Source organism: Acipenser ruthenus, chromosome 17 (genome assembly GCF_902713425.1).
Source record: "Acipenser ruthenus chromosome 17, fAciRut3.2 maternal haplotype, whole genome shotgun sequence".
Taxonomy (NCBI): Eukaryota; Metazoa; Chordata; class Actinopteri; order Acipenseriformes; family Acipenseridae; genus Acipenser; species Acipenser ruthenus.
Window position 1 is genome coordinate 20,268,714 of NC_081205.1, and position 20,631 is coordinate 20,289,344.

General features: G+C 38.9%; 2 protein-coding genes across 5 annotated transcripts in view; both read right to left on the bottom strand.

Moving 5' to 3' along the window:
• LOC117423723 (sushi, nidogen and EGF-like domain-containing protein 1) overlaps positions 1 to 14,158 on the bottom strand; it is a 65,386-nt gene extending 51,228 nt beyond the window's left edge. For all 4 annotated transcript variants that reach the window (XM_058990087.1, XM_058990086.1, XM_058990088.1 and 1 more), the window contains exon 1: positions 13,702 to 14,158. In XM_058990087.1, coding sequence (XP_058846070.1) covers positions 13,702 to 13,914 — 213 coding nt within the window. In that variant the 5' untranslated portion in view covers positions 13,915 to 14,158. The remainder of the gene's footprint in view (positions 1 to 13,701) is intronic.
• A 3,028-nt stretch (positions 14,159 to 17,186) lies between these two features.
• Positions 17,187 to 20,631, bottom strand: part of crocc2 (ciliary rootlet coiled-coil, rootletin family member 2) — a gene marked incomplete in the record, with an annotated part of 61,908 nt that continues 58,463 nt past the window's right edge. The window contains 2 exon segments of the mRNA XM_058990488.1: positions 17,187 to 19,747; positions 20,227 to 20,406. Of these exon segments, the coding sequence (XP_058846471.1) occupies positions 19,664 to 19,747; positions 20,227 to 20,406 (264 nt within the window).

Below are 20,631 nucleotides of genomic sequence, written 5' to 3' on the forward strand. Positions count from 1 at the left end.
CTGGCAATGCACTAGTTTGAAGAAAGTTCACTGAAATGGTTTGTGACATGTAAGATATGCTTCATACTTTTTTTTAGAAAATTCAATATACATGTCTTTTAACGCTATATTGGATCATAAAACATCTGTGTGCTCTGTACCTTATCATATGTTGCATTATTATAATTCAGAATATTGTAGCTTTTACTGCTTTAGTTTTGATCTCTGTCCATCCTCTTAATACACATCAATACCTGAGAACATATTAAATAAATGTAACAGTTCTCTGATAAATAGAAAATGAAAATTAAGGGCAATAAATATAATTCCTATAGCACCATGGCACATTTCACAAGCTTATCATTACACAAAAGCCAGTAAAGATGAATTATGCCTAAAACACCCTAACTTTTATATGTTCAACTGCTTCACAACCCCCACCCCCACCCCCACATCCCATTTCGGAGGCAGGGAGTTTAAGCATGTCTAGCTGACTTGGCTGCACTCATGGATAAAGCCCCTCTTTGATCTTTGAGAGGTATTTTGTACGACGCAAGACCTTGTTAACAGTAAGTGGACTGTGTGAGGATTGGATTGGAGCTGACGAGGCTTAGGGATGCAGGGGGGAGGAAGAGAGGAGAGCGGGGGAGAGCTGACTGATGGAAGAAAGAATGAGAGTGGGTTAAAAATGGAGAGAGCGAGGATGGGTGGAATATCTTTTTCAAAAGAATTCCATAAATCTTGTTTGTTGTGATATGGGGCATTGGAAGGGAGATGCCGTTGCAAAGGAGGCGGAGGGGAGGAGGAGGGGAGAAGGAATGTCAGGACATTGTGGGAGTAGGAAGGCACAGTAGTTTAGCCGATGATGGTAATGAAGGGTGATTGCAGCCTTGCCCCTAGAATCACAACATGCCTTCACTTTGCGTGTGTGTAATAACAGTTGGTTTGCAAAAACAGTAAAATGACATTCCAGGTAGTTTGTAATATGGGGGAGATAATATAGAGATATTCTCATGTATATTTAATGATATAAAGCTAATTTAATAATCAAGTAAATCTTACCAAATTTTTCCATCACTTTATTGTTCTACATGAAAGATGCAGACATTATGGTAAGTGTGTATTTCAGAGCATTCAGAGATTGATTAATGCGTAAGCCAGGTGTTGTAAACTTGATCTCCTAGAGGCCATTGTTACTCTTCACACTTGCTCTCTCTCTCTTACTAATCAGAATGGCTAAGTTCCTTCACAACCTCCTGAAATAGAAAGTGTAAAACTAACTGAACATGGAAATGCGAGAATGAACTATGAGCACAGAGCAGAGTTCAACTATTATTCACCAATTGCATGGGGAAAAAAAAAAAAACTACATTCAAAAGTCAAATACCGCGCATGTTTGCTGTCCTGTGTTTGACTTTCATTTAAGAAAATCTGAGACTATGAAGTGGTTGTAATACATACAGTATGAGGTAACATTTACTGGAAATATGTCATTAGCTTTAGGTTCTTTAAAAGCTTAACTTTGTAAATCGAATGCATTAACACCACTGACCAGCTGGTTTTGTGATGCCTGGCATGTGGTAGCTGGAGACTGAAACCCTGTGTCTTTCTGCCTGTTACAGGGCACAGTTGCACCACACTGATAAAAAAGGCACTTGCATCAGGTGTGGGGCTGATAGCACTGGAGACTTTCTGTCTCTCTTTCCAAAGGAAGAAATAGTGCCTCTGAAAGTATGACGAAGCAAATTGGTTGGGCAGCAGTGCTGGGGAGCTAAGCTCAGAGTTTTTGAGTTCCATTCATTGGGGTGCAGAGTGATAGTGCTGGAATGCTGAGAATGGAGGCTGGGCACGAGAGCACCTTAAACACATTCATGGTTATAGAGCTTTTAATCTCATCTCATCTCACGACAGGGTATACAGCACTGTCCGTTATATGCTTCCTACCTTTAACCTCAGTGATCGAATGCAGTCAATCTATGAGATCTGAGTCACAGCATCAATGTAACAGGGCAGAGGATGGGCGTGAACTGACGACCTCGCACACGCAAGCATCTCAACCATTATTACCCAGGAAGCGCAAGTGTAACAGATATCCTAAGAATAAGGCATAAAAACTGGGAACGTATCCTAAAACAGCACTAGATTCCATGTTTTACAACATGTGTTTCTTTCAAAACTCAAAGTGTTCTTTTGCATTCGTTGCTATAAAGCTTTTAACCTCATCTCATCTCACCGACATTGCATAACAGCACTGCCCATTAAACATGGTGACAGTGCTGCAGTGTTGTAGAATGGACAGTTTTAGTTCTCGTTATTAAGGTGCACTGTGGCCGAAGCATGCCCAGCTGTGTATGTATGTGTACATTTTTCTATTGCATAATGAAATACTGGGGTAATAATCCTGGGGAAAGACAGATAGCTCTTTTGTGAAAGCTTGTCTGTGATGGGGGAAGCTCTGATGTTTTCCAAGACAGATTCTTGGGCACCTTTTTACCCTGGGTTTATTTTGGCCTGAGGTTTCCCAGATGATAGTTTATTTTACTCTAAAAATTGCTTGGCTCCAAATAAAACTGCCCAAAGCAAAACCCAGGATCTTTCCGGCAAGCTTTCCTAAAATAACACAAACTTACTCAACACTGAATTGGGGCTCAACTGTGACCAGCTGGGTTCCTTTTACCAGAGGGGGATCTCAAGAAACGATTGTGGTGTTGTTTTAAAGGAAAGCAGCATTTGGTGGATATGTTCAATGAACAACGATTGTCATGGATGATGCCGACCCTTCAGTAAGAGACATGAGGTATGGCAGATGAGTGCTTCAATCGCTTTGATCAATCACCTTGTCTTATTTTGCCCTTAACTTTTATCGGACAAAACAAAAGAACATATTGCTTTGCTAAATAGCCAAAATGAAACATTTTCTAAAGACCTGTTAACTTTTAGAGGCCTGTGGAATAAGGACTGCTCTAATCAAAACATTATTGGCTGAGATGATTATTATTCAATAATGGAATGGCTGCGAAGATGACACTAATTTATGACATCTGTTCTAAAACCAATGCTTACTGATGACAGACTCTAAGTGCTGTAATTTAAGTAGAAGGTGTCCCATTTGAAAATGGAGGAATTTACAATATATAGTATAAAGAGGAACTGTGAAAAAATAACTTAATCATGAGGATCATAGCCAACTTCGCATTAATTTAGAAAATACCATTTATTTTTCAGTTATTTGTTTAGTAGGCTATTTAAGACAGTTAAAAGGGCTGATTAATAAAAAGTGTGATCCATATTAAAGTAGCTAACAAAATTATTCCATAAATCTTACATGTTGTGCACTTCCATTAGCTACACTTCCTAGGTCATTTCCCTTCAGCTGCATCTTCTGGGTCAAAGCATGTCATTGGCTGAAAGCATATCAGTCAATAAGGGAAGCAAAAGGTTGGTTAATGGCAAGAAAGAAGCTGTTGAAGGTGTGAGGACAATTTTACTGTCCCTGTGAAATACCATGAAGTTGCAACACACTCTGAAAGCATGGTTTACAAATTGAGATTTCATTAACCTACTGTAGTACCAGATATGCTTTAAAATAAAATGTTTACTTTCAAAACTGCACATTTGAGATCTCTATAACAAATAGAAGAGCACAAATGGTATGATTTATGGCATTTTTTTGTTACAGCTCACAAGATATCATGGGATCTACTGCTGTCAGAAATGAGAGGCCATTGAGTCCATAGAGACTTGCCCTTTTACACTGTAACCACAGGGCAGCACTTGTTACTTGAATAACCCCAGTAGACTCCTCCACACATTTATTATTCTCTAGATAGAAAGAGCTTCCTAACTTCTGTTTTTAATTATTTTTATGTTCGACTTGAATGTATGCCCTATAGTCCTTTTCTGTGCTGAGTTTGAAATAGTAACTTGACCTACTCTGTACTGCCTGGGATTTGATAAATATCATTTACTCTCCACTCCCCAACCCAACCGTATTTCATCTAGATCAAAAACCTGCTGGATTCAGTGCTGAGCCCATATGCAATAACGTAGTATGACCAGCACTTGCTTGTATTGTATATTAATACATTCTCAGCTCTCCAGCACTTACATGTGTTGTGTTAATGTACAGGACTGCCTGGCGAGGGGTGTTCAGATCAGGACTGACATGCTGTAAGCTGTATTTTTAGTGGGTGGAGGTGCAAGGGTAGGCTGTACAACAATCTACAGCATTAGCATTTCACACTCAGGATTGTGGATAATGTAACATTTATTTCACAGCTTCTGAACACAGCACATTTATCAGTGCATAAACCTAAAGCTAACAAGACTTGTTAAAGTACAGGGCTTGTTTCACCCTTCTTCACCTACCAGGGAGCCGGATCACTGCAATGCTTCATTAAGCCAGGATGTGCAAGCCTGCCCACAACAATCTAAAGAGGTGGGGCTCAATAAGGGACATTTATTAAAGGCATATGCTCTAGACAAGTCTTAATGGAATCATTACAATACGCTTGATTCAGATCTGCCAGAGGAATCTCTCATGGTGCCTGACTCTCACTTCCCTAACCACTAAACTCATTACATATGTTAAACATTTTTACATATGTCTAGAAAATGTCAAAATGAAAAGAAACTTTCTGAGGACCTTTATCATAATCTGGGGTGTATGGAGGCTGTCTGTCAGACTGTCTGTTTGAATCTGTGTTGATGGGGATCTCTGTTGATGATATAGTGAAAGTTTAATATTTAGTGATGTTCTTCACCTATGGTTGATCAACGTAATAGTCATTAACGTTTTCATCATGCTGAGAGCTGCAATTTTTAATTTGGAAATGCGTTGTGGGGTGCATGTTACTGTAACTTGTTATTGAGGCTTTTAACATGTTGTTATACTACCTACTGCAACTATGTGGGGATTCACTGATTTTAATGACCGATATACCTGGCTATTTTCACATGTTACCACTGCAGAGGCAATAGCCAACTAGTTGAAAGAAAAGTGACAGATGATCTCAGAAACTGGGAATCGACCAATCACACCCTTCAATTGCAAAGCATTTTACTACCATCAAAATTACAAACTTAACACAAATAACAATGTTTTTGTGTGTTTAAAGTGTAACAGGAGTAACATACAAATGGCATTTCCGAATATTAATCAATAAAAAGATTCCATGCAGTTTTAAAATATAGAACACAAACAGCAGTGTTATAAAACAGTATGTTTACAAACAGAGCACTAGACATTATCAAATACATGACTTATTAAATTTTTTTTTTAAGTGGTGACTGCTTGACTGTATTTATCTTGACTCAAAATAGTAGTCATTCCACCTCTACAGTAAACTATAGGAGCTGAATTCGAATAAGAGATATCTAAGTGAGACTTCCCCTTTAAAAACATATAAGGAAGTACTCAGATTCAAGTTTTGTGCTTTGATTGACAGAGTGAGTGGGACAGCTGTGTATGCTGTTTGGTAATAGTTTCAAACTGGCTGTAACGTGTGTTTGCACGGAAATCTGAACAATGTGTGAAGTGTAGCGTGGCACTGCTAGCTAACAGTGAGACTTGGCAGCCTCAGTCCCTGCATGCTCCGCACGCCACTGCCAGGTCGACAGGCCAGCTCAGGCCCCTCTCGACAATGATTTCCATGAGCATCAGCTGGTTGTAATAATCTACAATGAAATGGACTTTTAATTTAGTGCCGTTTCTTGAACCAGCATAACAAGCTACAGAACCAATCGTCTTAGGAACACCTGCACAGTTATTAGCTTTGATTAGTTTAACCATTGCAGACATTTCTAACAAGGTTTACATACAGGGGGCAATATAGGTTAGGCAATTAAGGTACAGTCTGATGAATTGCACATTTACAGTGGTGTTTATAAGTATTGACTTCATGAATAGTATGACCAAGTCACTCCAATTCTGAATTCAATCGGGGACTACTAGGGTTTTTGACAAAAACGAAATATTAATCCATTAATAGGGTTAACTGTAAGAACAAGCAATGGTAGATGATTAAAAGATACACAAAGAAACGGATTAAATTCAATGACAAACGTCAGACATGGCAATGACTTCTAGTGGATTGTCATTTATTTTATTAGGTTTCCTTAGTATTTCTCTGTTTGAAATTTCTGTTTGCAAGCCATGCTTTTAGACGGTCTTGTACTTCCAGGGTCATTTCACCTGGAGAAAATAAATCGTCTCCACCCCTTCAGGGCTATCCTTCCTTTCAGTAACCAGCCAGCTGCTTCCCCAAAGCCATTACTGGGGAGAAAAGACAAAGATAGTAAAGCCACTAACAGACTCCCTCAAGGCAAAGCAAGCAAAGTGAGAACTTTCTTTTACTTAATGTAGTACCAGATGTTTAAAATGAAAATGGGTGTTTGTTAGAATGTGAGGTTTCTTTTCCAAAGCTGCACATTCGGGGTCTATATAATCAATGAAAGTGCATGACAGATAAGCTGTATGAAATTATTTTGGTCTCTACAATCAATTTAATTTAGCACTATTGAGTAGTGGATGAACTATGGATGAACGGCAGATCACACAGAAAACTTGCTATAAAGTATAAAATGACCAGTGGTAAACCACTTATTTGTCCACTGCTAGTCTGTAATTCAGTTTTCACCAAAAAGGCTAATATTTACTCTAAACAAGATACTTTTTCCAAAACAGATTTAAAAAAACAAAACAATGGTATACCTAGAGTGACGCGGTGTATCAATGATTCCAGCAGGTGTCTTTGGAGTATAAAGAATATTTCTGTGTGAAACAGACTTGCTAAAAGATGACAGCCTTTGTGAAACTACAGCAGTACTGCCAGAGAATGCATGTACAGTATGTTAAGAAAAATGTACAAGAAGATAGAATATACTTCTGCGTAATGTGGAGGGCAGTTAGGGTTAATGTGAATGCAGATTTTAAAGACTTCAATCAAATCCCCCATACACTCTTCTTTGTTTTCGACTAAATAAATGCAGCAGCGTCAGAGCTCTTTCCTTTAAGTCCCGGTCTGCTTTGCTCTTTGTTGGACTCTTCCAGGAACCAGAACTGGACGATTTCACTTATTATTATACGTTATTATTTTGAAATTAAAGGGGAGCACAATTCCATTTAGTGTCCTGTATCTGTTTTTACAAAAACATCTGGATCTTTGCCTGTTGCAGATAATAAAGATAGAATAATACAATTATAAAAACATGGTGTATAGATTTATCCTGTTCTAAAATACTTTTCGAGTCACGCTTTAAAGGGAGAGGTTGCCCGTGATTGATTTACCCTGAGTTCAAAGTACCAGTATGTCAGAGGCATTCACCCCCCCACACAGCTGTAAATACAACATTTAAGCTGTCAGTGTCATAGAAACTTTTGGGAACAAGAAGAGGCAGTTCAGCCCATCATTGCTTATCCCTTCTTAGCACACATGTTTCAGAAAAGATTATGAGTAAAAGAGTGAAAATAGAAATAGAATGTCAAAGAGAAATAGCTGCATTTTAACAATAAGAGGAATATTTATTATGATATGCTCGTGACCAAGAAAATCTAAACAAAATATAGATCTTTATCCTGCCCCTAGCTCTGACAAGTTCATTGTAATTGTGGTCAATTATCTTACAAGTAATAACAGCTGTCAGGTTACGTGGGTTTAATTATACTTTGATGATCGTGGTATGTCATTGTAACTTGTTCAAAACAGTATATACACTGTAGGTTTACAAATTATATTTGACTGTAACCATTTAGTTTTAATGATGATATCCAAAACGAGCAATGCAATTGCTTTTGGTTTGTTATTGGATGTACTGTAAGTTCTAAATGTAACTCAATAACGGACCCCAGCATAGGTTTTGGGAGGCAAAAGCTCTGACTTTAATGTGGAAAATAGGCTTCCAGTACTGTTGAAATTTGTGTTTGATTATAAAAGTAATGAATTCAGTTTTAAATCTCAAGATTATTATACATTCACACAAGGCGTGCTGTAGTGGTTTTAAACCAGTGGTGTAGTACCAGTACTGTAATAACATTTTAGACCAGCACAGATATTACATAAGAACATAAGAACACAAGAACATTTACATAAGAACATAAGAACACAAGAACATTTATGAACAAGAGGAGGCCATTCGGCCCATCTATACTCATCCAGTTCCTAGATGATTGATCTAAAAACTCTGTGAAGTTGGGTCTTAAAGGCTCCAAGCGATTCATCATCAATACATGACTAGGTAACCCACTCCATACCTTCACCACTCCCTGTGTGAAGAAGTGTCTCCTACCCTCTGTCCTAAGTATATTTTCACTTATCTGTCATCTAGTCCTGGTTTATGGGCTGCTCTTAAAGTATTGGCTAGGGTTAACTTTGTCAACTTCTTTTAAGATTCTAAAGCGAAGTTCCTCCTAATTGTTCTTTGTTCTAGGCTAAATAAAAACTGTTCTTTCAGTCTATCTTCAGAGCTCATTCCTTTAAACCCTGTGATTAGTCTGGTTGCTCTTCTATCTCCAACCACAATGTCCTTTTGGTACTGTGGCGACCAGATTTTGTCGCAGTACTCCAGGTGCAATCAAAATGATTGATCTACCGACTACAAGTTTACCAACTACAAGTTTAAAGTATGTTGGTAGCATTCATCCCTCACCACAGGTGTAAATAAAAAATGTGTCATAAAAAAAGTAGATCACTGTGACCTACACATTCAGTATGCACGTATTAAAAACTATGAACTTTATATCCCCAAATGTTGTTAATGTCAGTTAACTTAAAGCATGTCTTTTACAACATTAATCCCAATTCGATAAAACCAGCCTGATGTCTGTGCTGTATAGACAGACACACCTGACCTCTGCGCTATATAGCCAGATACACCTGACCTCTATGCTATATAGTCAGATACACCTGACCTCCATTCTATATAGACAGATACCCCTGACCTCCATGCTATATAGACAGATACATCTGACCTCATTGCTATATAGACAGATACACCTGACCTCTGTGCTATATAGACAGATACACCTGACCGCTGTGCTATATAGACAGATACACCTGACCTCCATGCTATATAGACAATGCTATATAGACAGATACACCTGACCTCTGTGCTATATAGACAGATAGACCTGACCTCCGTGCTATATAGACAGATGCACATGACCTATATGCTATATAGACAAATACACCTGACCTCCGTGCTATATAGACAGATACACCTGACCTCTGTGCTATATAGACAGATACACCTGACCTCTGTGCTATATAGACAGATACACCTGACCTCTGTGCTATATAGACAATGCTATATAGACAGATACACCTGACCTCTGTGCTATATAGACAGATACACCTGACCTCTCTGCTATATAGACAGATACTATCTTCTCCGGTTATACTGGAATACTGCCCTTCTGTTATGATGTCATCCTCGCATTCTGAAATGATGTACACCGATATAAACCAATGCTATTTTCCAGTTATACCGCCATCGATGCACAAATACATAGAAGTCTCTCTACCTTTACAAGCAGTTAGATAATCATAACCAATTAAAATGCAGAGGGAGATGATCTAGAGTAAACCCTGGAGAACATCAGCCAGAGCAGACCACCGCGAGAGAGCTACCAAGCCTTGATTTATTAAGCAACCGGCAGCTGCATGGTTTCATTATGGGGCTGTGTTTAAAAGGGGACAGTGATATAATCTAGAATCAAAATGACTTTTATTATCAAAATGTGTTTTTATATTATTTAAAAATAATACTTTTTGGTTGGGAGTTAGGGTAGTTCTTTTTACTTTATAATTAACTGATTATCCAAATATTATAAAAAGCCCCTTTCACTGATATGCAGTGTGGTACTTCTGAGTCTGTCTGAATTGTTTTTCAATATAAAGAACTCTTCTATATCAAAAAGCAGGGCTGAACAACCTGAGCAAGCCAAAGTGTCACATGTGTGGCCCCCTTATAGGAAACTTGAATTTTGATCGTAAATGAGCTATTTAAGATAATAAAACTTCCTATTTTATAGTCAATTATTTCAATGCAGTTGTTCTGCCCTGATTTGCCCTCGCTTAATGTGAAACAAGTTACACAACCTTTGCTTCCTTTCATCACCTAATTATCCCTTATATGTAAGGGACAAGTTGACCTTTGGGGGGTTTCGCAGGTTGTCCCAGGAATAAAAACGTTGTATACATTGTACTATTGTACTTTAATGTTATATATCAGTTTTTTTTTTGTTCAGTTGGTTGTCTATTTAAGCAATAGCACTCTGATTAGAAGACATTACCGTCAGGTAGTTGATTGCATGGGGAAGGTAAGAGCTAATGTGCAGACATGGTCATGTATCAAAGATAATGTGGGTTTTATAGCAATTAGGCAAACAGTGAATGTTATTTTAAATCTCTCATTTAAATATGTATGTACCTCTTCAATGTTTTGCTTTTCTAAAGCTGGATATGTAAGGTAAAATGTCATGTGTCTCTTATTGCTTAACAGATAAGCTGAGCAGTTCTGTCATATTATTATTATTATTTGTTTATTTAGCAGACACCTTTATCCAAGGTGACTTACAGAGACTAGGGTGTGTGAACTACGCATCAGCCGCAGAGTCACTTACAACTACATCTCACCCGAAAGACGGAGCACAAGGAGGTTAAATGACTTGGTCAGGGTAAAACAATGAGTCAGTGGCTGAGGTGGGAGTTGAACCGGGGACCTCCTGGTGACAAGCCCTTTTCTTTAACCACTGGACCACACAGCCTCCTAATGTGCAAAATGACACAAGATGTATTAAATTGCATTACTTTTTGTTGTCAGTTTGACCTGTTTGAACAGACACTTCCACACACATGGAGGACCTTCAAATCTCAGCTCAAATTTCTTTTAAAACAGTGTTTTTTAACTAGGATTTAGCTGTTTCTATGTTCAACTCATGCTGTGGGCCATAGAAAGACTTATTGATACTCATCCTTTGGGCGAGGAGTTCCAAAGATTCTTACAAAGTATAGTGGATTTTATTCTTTCTGAACAACAGCACAGAATTCCAGCCTTCAATCTCAATGCAAGTTTGAATTGAGCTACAGCTCCCCCTCACAGCTATGGTATATATGACTATGTCTCAAAATGTATGTAACCAAGTCCAACCACTGATTTCCATACCTCGCTGCTTTTAGGACACACACATTGATATCTGAATTCCACATACTCACAAAGAGCTATAGGAGCACCTGTAATTATTTCCCATATCTCACAGTTTATAAAGCTATAGCAACAACCACAGCTCCCCATCGAGCTCTGGGACACCAGCCACTAATCTCTTTACCTTAGAACTTTGAGCTAGCTAAACAGCACCTGTCTTTAATTCATATCCGTTCTGGATCTGCCCTGATTCACTTAGCTCCAGTATATGGTAGAAGCTAATACCAGATCCATTCAAGATCCCTAAGGAGGACTCAACATTGCCAGACTTAAGAAACCATGGGAATATATTTACAACAAATTGTCATCAATAAAGTGTTTTTTTGGGGGGTTTTAAATGTAGCAATGCAGAAACTCCTCGCTATTGCTTTGGATCAGAAATCAGAAATGTAACAGTTCTACCATATTTGGAGGGTCAAACAAGCGGAAATTATTTTCATAAGCACAAGCCAGTTTATTTCATAGATTCATAGAGCTTCTATTGAGCTACTGGCCATTTGTCTTTCATACCTACACCTCAAGAGTTTCAATTGAGCTCTGGGCATCAACCTGGCCTCACCATCTCACAGCATCTCCCAGCTTCCCTTGAACTACTGGATGAAGCATCAGAAAAGTGTTCTCCCCATCTCACAGCATCTCGCAGCCTCCCCTGAACTACTGGATGAAGCATCAGAAAAAGTGTTCTCCCCATGTCACAGCATCTCTCACCCTCCCCTGAACTACTGGATGAAGCATCAGAAAAGTGTTCTCCCCATCTCACAGCTTCTACACTCACCAACATTTGAGGGATAATAACAATAACACACCCACAAGTACAGGCTTTATTCAGAAAGCAAACTCAGTGTTCTCATCATGGATACCACTGCTGTAATATTGACTAAATGATAAAGAAAATTAACTGTGCACTAGTGTAATGGATCTCCTTCTAGTAGTTGATGAGTTAATACTGATATCAGCAGTTGCCTCTCAACAAGTAAGCTTGCACTTGAATGGTAAGACGTTCATATTTGAACCGTATGGTTTGCGGTTCATGTCCAGCCCTTACCTATCCATTCAATTCAATAGCCTGAGATGCCAATTAATTATAACAGGATCCTTTATGAGCCTCTGCACATTAAAAACTGCCAAATCTTTGTATCGTTAAGCATTTCTCAAATATTTTGATGCCAAGACAGATCACAAACAGGTTCTCAGTTGTATGAAGGACACTTACAGTGTCAGAGAACATTCTGCACAGTTTAAAAGAGACGCGTTATGTTACCTCTGCTGTGTCCCGTTTTGTCTGTATTGCAGCATTATATTTTTAACCATACTGACGATTTTTAATCACACATCATGAGTCATAAATGAACTGGGAGCATTTGCTCTTCTGTCTTCTAAGGATTGCAATGGAACCCACAATACACCACTAACTTTAATCAGAGAACCAGCATTGCTGTAGGAGGGAGCACAAACTGGTTAACATTGAAAAAAGTAATTCCCTAGTTTATTAACCCATGATGTGTGAATAAGAAAACATCTAAACAATAGGGAATATTAAGAAAAAAGTCTGTGATATGGACAATATAGGATACATATTGTCCATATCACACAATTATTAGGAATATTAGGAAGGGAACCACACTTGACAGTTTAGTCATTTTGAATGCGCTTGTACCCTTGTCTTAGAATGAGGGTGCTGAATTTGAACCATTCCTTGTTAGTCACACTTGAGGGCACACTAATACTTAAAGGCTGTCTCTAAATACCAGCGTTAAAAACACCACATTTGAATCTGCAACCCAGAAGATTCATCCTGTAAGATCACTTTTGTGGACTTGTATTTTACACTATGAAATTGCTTAAAAATAAATGACACACCTGATTCTCAAATGCTTCTCAAACAAACAAACAGAAAACCTTGAAAGATACTACACAGTCAGTTTTATAACACACTGTCAAGTTACATTTTGTCCGACTAGGTGAGTATGAGCCCCTGTTTCCTGTTTCCTGTTTTATAGGTGCACCATCAATTCATCCATTATACCAGACATGTCTTTATATCCCAGACCGTCCATAGCAGGGATGGCCAAGGTTGGCCCTTCCAGTCCTGGTCTTTGTTCCAACCCTGTTCTAAATTTGAACCAATTAAACCTCCATCCAGACCCTGAAACAGTTAAGTGTACCATTTTACCTGCTAAACCTGAAGAGCAATGAACCTCCAGGACCATGACTGTCCACCCCTGATCCATAGTCTCATCTCCTCATCTCATACCTTTAGCCCTTTGCTACTAAATCTAACTTTGAGACAGCAGGCAGTCTACAGAGTGTACCGATGGTCATACATCCATTAATTTGCCTCAGGATGCTCATAGATGCAACAGGTGAAACAAACTCATCTATGCAGCACCCTCCACTCTCTATGTCATCGATTCCATTGGGCTTCAAAGCACTAGTGACTTTATCTACACCCCAGAATAGCCCTGGACCACAATCGCAGGTGACATACCCCAGAACTATGAATTCAATGTGTGTACTCACATAGAGCCCTGAGTGCCTGTCCCCAAAGAAGGGGAAGTTGACCGAGATCTCCAGCAGGCCAGAGCCCCCATCATCCTGCTTTCCTGTGCTGGAGTCTCCGTGCTCGACTCCGAAGGGGTAGAAGTCCTCCAGAGGCACAGTCCCCTCCACCAGAGCCAGCAATTCCAGGGAGATTAAAGTCCACAAGCAGGGCAGCACGGCTCCCAGCCCCATCTCCACACCTCCTGCAAAGAGTTTGTGGGGAGGGGGGGGGGGGATTCAACCTATAGCTCCTTTCCAGAGACACCAGCACAGCGCTCCCCCTCTCACTGGGGCAGATTCTTGTTTTCCTGTACTGGCTGGGTTTTCAGAAACTATTTTTTGGTAAACGTGAACATTTAAAAAAAACTGAAAGAAAGTAGAGTGATTCAGCTCTGAAGTTTTTACAATCCAGCTTTAGTCCCTGATGGTTAGCTAAAAAATCTGCTCAATAAAAGCTCTATTCTGCCTGCCAAAAGAGACCTTTCAGTCCTGGCTCCGCCCCTCTGGGATTCATTAGGTTGCATAATTAGATCCCCTTGGCCTATCAGAAAAGGGAGGCTAGTAACTGGATAACCTCTGGGCGGGGCTATGATAATCAAAGAATCACTTTTAAAGAAAACCTGACAGGAGTTTTTCCCACTGCTTCTTAACCCTTTTTGTTATAAGCAACCTCATTTTTAATTCTAAATTAAATACTGGAGGCTACTTTGTAAGACTTTAATTTGCTGAATTGATACGTTAGTTGTTTTAGAACCTGGTGACATCAAAGTACAGAATGTGACCTGTTTTTTTTTTTAAAGCTAAATGTCTTTCTGGTCTAATTCTTCAGTGATTATTTATATTTATTTTTGTAAATCAATTAAATGTTGCTAGAAACAGTAACTTTCTCGCATTGAAACTAGCACTGACTGCATCACAGACCTGATTTAAGTGAAAAATTGAATGCTGTAAGTGTAATGCAAACAATTAGCATACTCTTAATGTCCCAGAAGAGGTGTGCCAAAAACAGTTAAAGGGAATTCCCTAGTGTACCGCTATGGCCAAGAGTTTTGCATCACATTGAATTTTAGGATTGAAACATAATTAATAATTAAAATTATATGAACATAATTTAGATATTTTATTTAACATGTAACCAATAAACTACAAAATGATATTGCACAAGCCATAATAGCATGTTAGATTTCGAAATGTTACATTGTCAGTTTATCATTAAGTATATTGAAAACTAGAGAGCACTTTGTATTTCAATGTGGTAATGTAACATTATTCAGCAGATTTTATTCAAAGCAAAATTAGTTTGTTCTATAGGGTGATGCAAAACCTTTGGCTATAGCTCTAGATAGTACTGGTAGAGTTTTTGTCAGGAACACAAGCTAGCTTGCTTTTTTTTATCACTTAGAAACAGGATGCACATTTGCTCCGCAGTTGCTTTAAAACATATTTTTATGTTTGTAATCACTCTGTTCTTATTATTTAATCATTGCGTTCTATCAAAAAGTTGTTCATATCATCTGTGTTAAGGTGCTTCTACCTAAGTACAGGAGTTGCCTCCCACAAACATATATAACGTAGGCTAGATCAGCGACAGTGTCTTACATACAGGTAAGTGCCAGCACTTGTTCAGTCACCAGCTCAGAAAACAAAGCACACCAAGTTGCTATAATAATGACACCATTCATTTTACAGTCACAACTAAAATGGAAATACAGCCTGTATTGAGCAGACGTTGTACAGTGTATTAAAAGTTTTACAAGTTATTAAAAGTTGCTCAAAAACACAAACAATACCATGTACAGTATGGAATAAAAGGAATAGACATGTTTTAACATTAAATAAAACATCTGAGCAGGACTTCCCCCCCCCCCATCTCCATCAAACTCACTTTGAACTCAGTGTGCCAGAGGTAACAAGTTAGTGTGTTCACTCATTGCACCATCATCCAGCCTGAATATGTGATACTTTCCAGACAGGGTTGAAAAAAAAAGTACTGAGGAACAGCCTCTCTCTAATATTGATGAGTGGTGTTTGCAGAAGGGAAGTGAGTGGAAGAAAAAGCCAGGGACACAGTCTAATGAGCACAATGTGAAGGCTGTGAAAAGCACACAGCTAATAGCTTCAGATTTAAGGGTTCGCTGTGTCTATTCACTGTGGGGCCTGGGCTGGCACAAACTGGGGGCAGCCCTCTTCCCCTGGGAGCCACAGATAACCACTTCACAGGACCCTTAATCACGGTTATTTAATCCCTGAGAGGGCTGTTTGCTCTGGTATCACCATACACACTCCGAGCGTAACAGCCATATTTATTAACTCCTCTTTTAGTCAAATAGGCATGCTCTTGCTTTGCAGCAGTAGGAGGTGATTAATGACTTCACCAAACTCTGTTACACCTCTGGAACAGCAGCAGGAGCATCAAACCAGCAGATTCAATATAGCGCATTTCCATTGAAAGGACATTAACACATAAGGTAAAGGCTTGAAATAAATCCCTTTATTAGTCAGTAATGATACGAACTGTGCGTTGAAACAGTGAACACTTAAAATCTCCATCCGAATGTAGTGCAGTTTACACAAACAGGTTAGGCTTTAGGAAAAACTGTAACTTTGAGAAAATGCATCTGCCATTATAAAAGTTCCCCATAGTAAAAGCATAGCAAAGTGTAATGAAGCAAAGTGAAAGTGTGGTAAAGCATAGATAGAGTAAGCATTGTAAAATACAAAGATGTATGTTAAAGCATATTAAAAAATGTGGCAAGCCATGGTAAACTATGATACATGTATAACCCTGGGAATAGCATGGGGAAAATGACTGCAAATTTATGGTGGTAACCTTTTATAAGGGTATGTACAGTAATTGATCTAACTAATCCACTGTGCTCATGCTATAGAATACATTTGCTTCTGAGTAATATGAAAGCATTCCATAAAGTGGATCTAAAGTTTCAGCATGTCTGATTTTAATGTCACTGAAGATCAATGCTGACAAGGCAATTGCCTCTTTCACTCACTGTACCTACGGAACCCTGGTCTCCGCATGTTGGCATCTGAGCAGTAGGGGTCACTGTGGCATGGTGAGGTGAACTATCCCCACTAAGGCTTCACACACAGGATTGCAAGGCATCACTTTTCAAGTAACATTTGTTTCACTGCCTAAAACTACATAGTCCAGGATATTTTCTGGTTTTATAAAATGTGCTCAGGAAGAAAAGAAAATGTTCAGATGCATTCTGTGTTGGATGCATTCTTTCAATGGGAAGCGCAGCCTGGAAAAGTGTGTCAGACAAGTTTGCCAATGTACTTCTTTGCAAATGCTGTGAAAAAAATTCCATTAAAAATAAAATACACGTTTAACATAATGTGTGCCTTTCATATAGGAAAAAGTTAGATTTACTGGAATTATTTGGGTTAGCTATATATGTACTTCAAATGTCATAATGCTGCCTGAATGAAATAAAATCAGCATCAACCTTTGAATCCTCTTTTTATTAAATCAAAAGTATAGTTTATAAAATGAAATCAAAAGCATTACAAGTTTAATCACACAGGGTACAAAATCTATAAATACAGTGAAAGTTATAATTAAGAAGTGAATCTTGACAACAAAGGCACGGGTATTGTTACACATTCTTATGGCTTATCAGTTTCTAATAGATCTTATAAATAAGCGTTTGTATAACATTTTAAGTAAAACATATACATTTTAATGTTTATAATATTTCACTATGGACCAAACGTTAAATAAAACACCATTGCATACAATGTATAGTAATATATATTTATACATAATTATTAAAATGACTAATAATAATAATGCTGGCCTGTGGAATCTCAGAGTATTACTGCATGGTAAGCAGCCAGAAAAAGGTCTTCCACTACCACAACTGTAAAAGTACAGTAGAGGAAAATGTCAAAAGGGGAAACATAGTTGAGGATGATGAAGCAATAACATAAGTATTGAATGACTACTTTATACAGGCTCTCACAGTGAGGACATCCTTACACTATGCTGGATACATATAAATCAAACCAAAGTACTAAGAGTACTGGGGGCTCTCAAGACCAACACATCCCTCAAACCAGATGGCATTTACCCAAGAGTACTGGAAGAAATGGGATATTCTCTACAGCCCACTGACAAAGATGTTTGACAAATTGATAAAGCCAGGAGACTCACGCAAATGTGGTACCGATACTCAATGCCAAATCAGGACTGATCATGATTGAACAGTGTAACAATATGGTTTCAAAAGATTTGGGTCGGACAGTAACGTGAATCACACAAGTCTTTTGCGGAGATTTCTGTATCACATGGTTTGTTTTCTGCACGATTGAAGTATGAAGCAGCCTTTAGACACAGGGTCTCAACCGGTGAGACAGGATATTTGAGCTAAAGTGGGGCATGATTAAAAAAAATAAAAGTTTTGAACAGTTGCTATAAGGAGACAAAAATTCTGCTTGCCTTAGTGAAAACATGCCATAGCATTCACGGTTTGCTATGTAATACCCGCAAGACAGACCAGGGTTAACTGTTGCCACAGTCATTCTTCTATAAAGTGTATTTTTCATGTGGGTTGGAAACGCTGACTCCATGCCATGATCCTAGCCAGGTGTGAGGGGTGATGCTGCTGGAAAACAATCAGAATCTCTGCAAGGCAGTCCCTGGGGACTTTAACAGAACTTGAAACAAGAGAAGCACTTGAACCCTACTGTAACAATGACCCCAGCAGAGCCCTGGCCTGTTCTGGCTCACTGACATCACAGCAGGCCTTCCTGTGCTGGTGTCACAGCAGCTGTGAGCTGCACCAACTCACATTACAGCAGCTCAGAGTGACCTCAGTCATTCTGCTTCCATTGTGTAATCAGTTACGGTAATTAATCAACGCAGTATTACAAAACAGGATAACAACAACAATCTAACAATTACAGTCATTATATGAGGGATTAAATATTAGTTTATGGTGAACAAAGGTCTTTTTTTATTCGTAAGTAATGTTTGAGCCTCTGTAAACTAAACCAACCTGAAATAACGATAGCACTTTAAAACTAGTCATTAGCAAATGATCACAAGATGTGCTACGATAACCAGGTATTTAAACAATCAATCCAAAAGAGATGACTTGCAATTCCAATATGCAGTTTCTTTGTGCTCCGTTATCTTACAGAGTGTGCTGGTGAAAATCCATACTATGCATGGAAACCCTAATTCATACGATGTGGTTCTGAGACCACGATGACTCACAGCATGCAACTCTTTATTGTGGTTTACTGTTTTACAGAAACTTGAACAAAACTCTGGTAAACTTTTATAGAGCACTGATGCTGCTGAACAGTCATGAAATAGGGGGAAACATAGAGGACAGGTGGGAACACGCCTGTCTGCTTCACACTGATGCAAAACTTTAGATAGTGAGGGTCTGTTGATCAATCACTGCCAACATAACACATGACATTGAAACATGATTGTTGATTGCTATCTAGTTATAGTTATAATAATAATAATAATAATAATAATAATAATAATAATAATAATAATAATAATAATAATAATAATAATAGTTTGTTCTGCGGACCCAGCTTACCAATGTTTCAGTATGGTGTGTTTGAAATATAATATTTAGATTTTGTATAGCATGGCAACTATAATGAGGCAACTCATAATGCAATGTTGTTATGTGGCTCATTACCAATTATAATACTACTAATATTAATTATAATATACTACTACTACTACAACAACTTCTACTACTACAAATATAAATAATTTAAATAAAATTAATCTTATTTCTTGTTAGTGGGATAGACTAGAGACAGAGTAACGAACTTCTTCTGAACCAGTGATTAAATACAAGTTTAAACTGTAGCCCAAGTCCAAGGGCCTGCATATGAAGGTGGTGACTGGACTGGAGAGCAGGGCACTCCCAGTCTGTTGCTAGGTGACAGGTTACATTCCGGGTCGCAGAATCTGGTTGACGTAGGCCTGTCTGCGCCTCATCTCTTGGTCCAACTGCTCCTTCAGAGTGGCTACCTGTGAAAGCAGAGTCATACTTGATAAAGGAGACCAGCTCACAGAGAAAGGATCATTGTAACTGACAACAAAACCATGTCAGCAACTGGCAGCGAAGCCTGAATAAACAACAGCCTGCAGTGTATGAACTGGAGTTGAAGGGGCCAATCACCCCCTGGGTCAGAACTTAAGCAAGACTGGTGGTGGACACTGTGCTGGATGTGATATTAAACTGAGGTCCTCTCTACTTTGTTTTATAACATAATCATGGGATTGACTTTATAAGTTTGCTTCCTGCCGATCCATGACAAATATTGGAAGAGGTTCTTCTTCCACATAGCAACACGCAGAATAGTAACACAGTCGCTGTTTCATATACTGAAGTGCCATACTGAGCAAGTGAATTTCAGGAGTAAGGCTCAGTGAAGGTGAATACGCCATAAAAAACACTTAAAAGGACAGAAAGTTTGCTGTAGATGCTGTGTGCTCTGGGACCCCACCTGCTCCTCCAGCCCCTTGACACGCTGCCGATGGGCTCTCTCCCGTGCCTCCAGGCCTCGCGCGGCCTGTTCCTGGGCGTCGTGCAGCCGCTCTGTCTCCAGTTCCATCTCCTGACGGTGCCGCGCTGTCACCTCCAGGAGGCGCTGTGTGTGCGCACGCTCCAGATCTGAGATCTGTGCCTGGGAGACACAGAGAAACACACACAGCATTACATCTATATAAAGACATTCAGGGGCTGAATTCAGAAGAGTTTGCATGTGCAGGAGATTAAAATTGTTTATCAGTCTTTTTAATTTTTTTTCCAAGTTGCTAAAATGTACTTTCTGAACGGCATGCAGAGCAGTCATAAATAATGAGCAGGTGTAATGTGTGGTGTACCAAGCAGGTGGATTTTGAAATGTCTT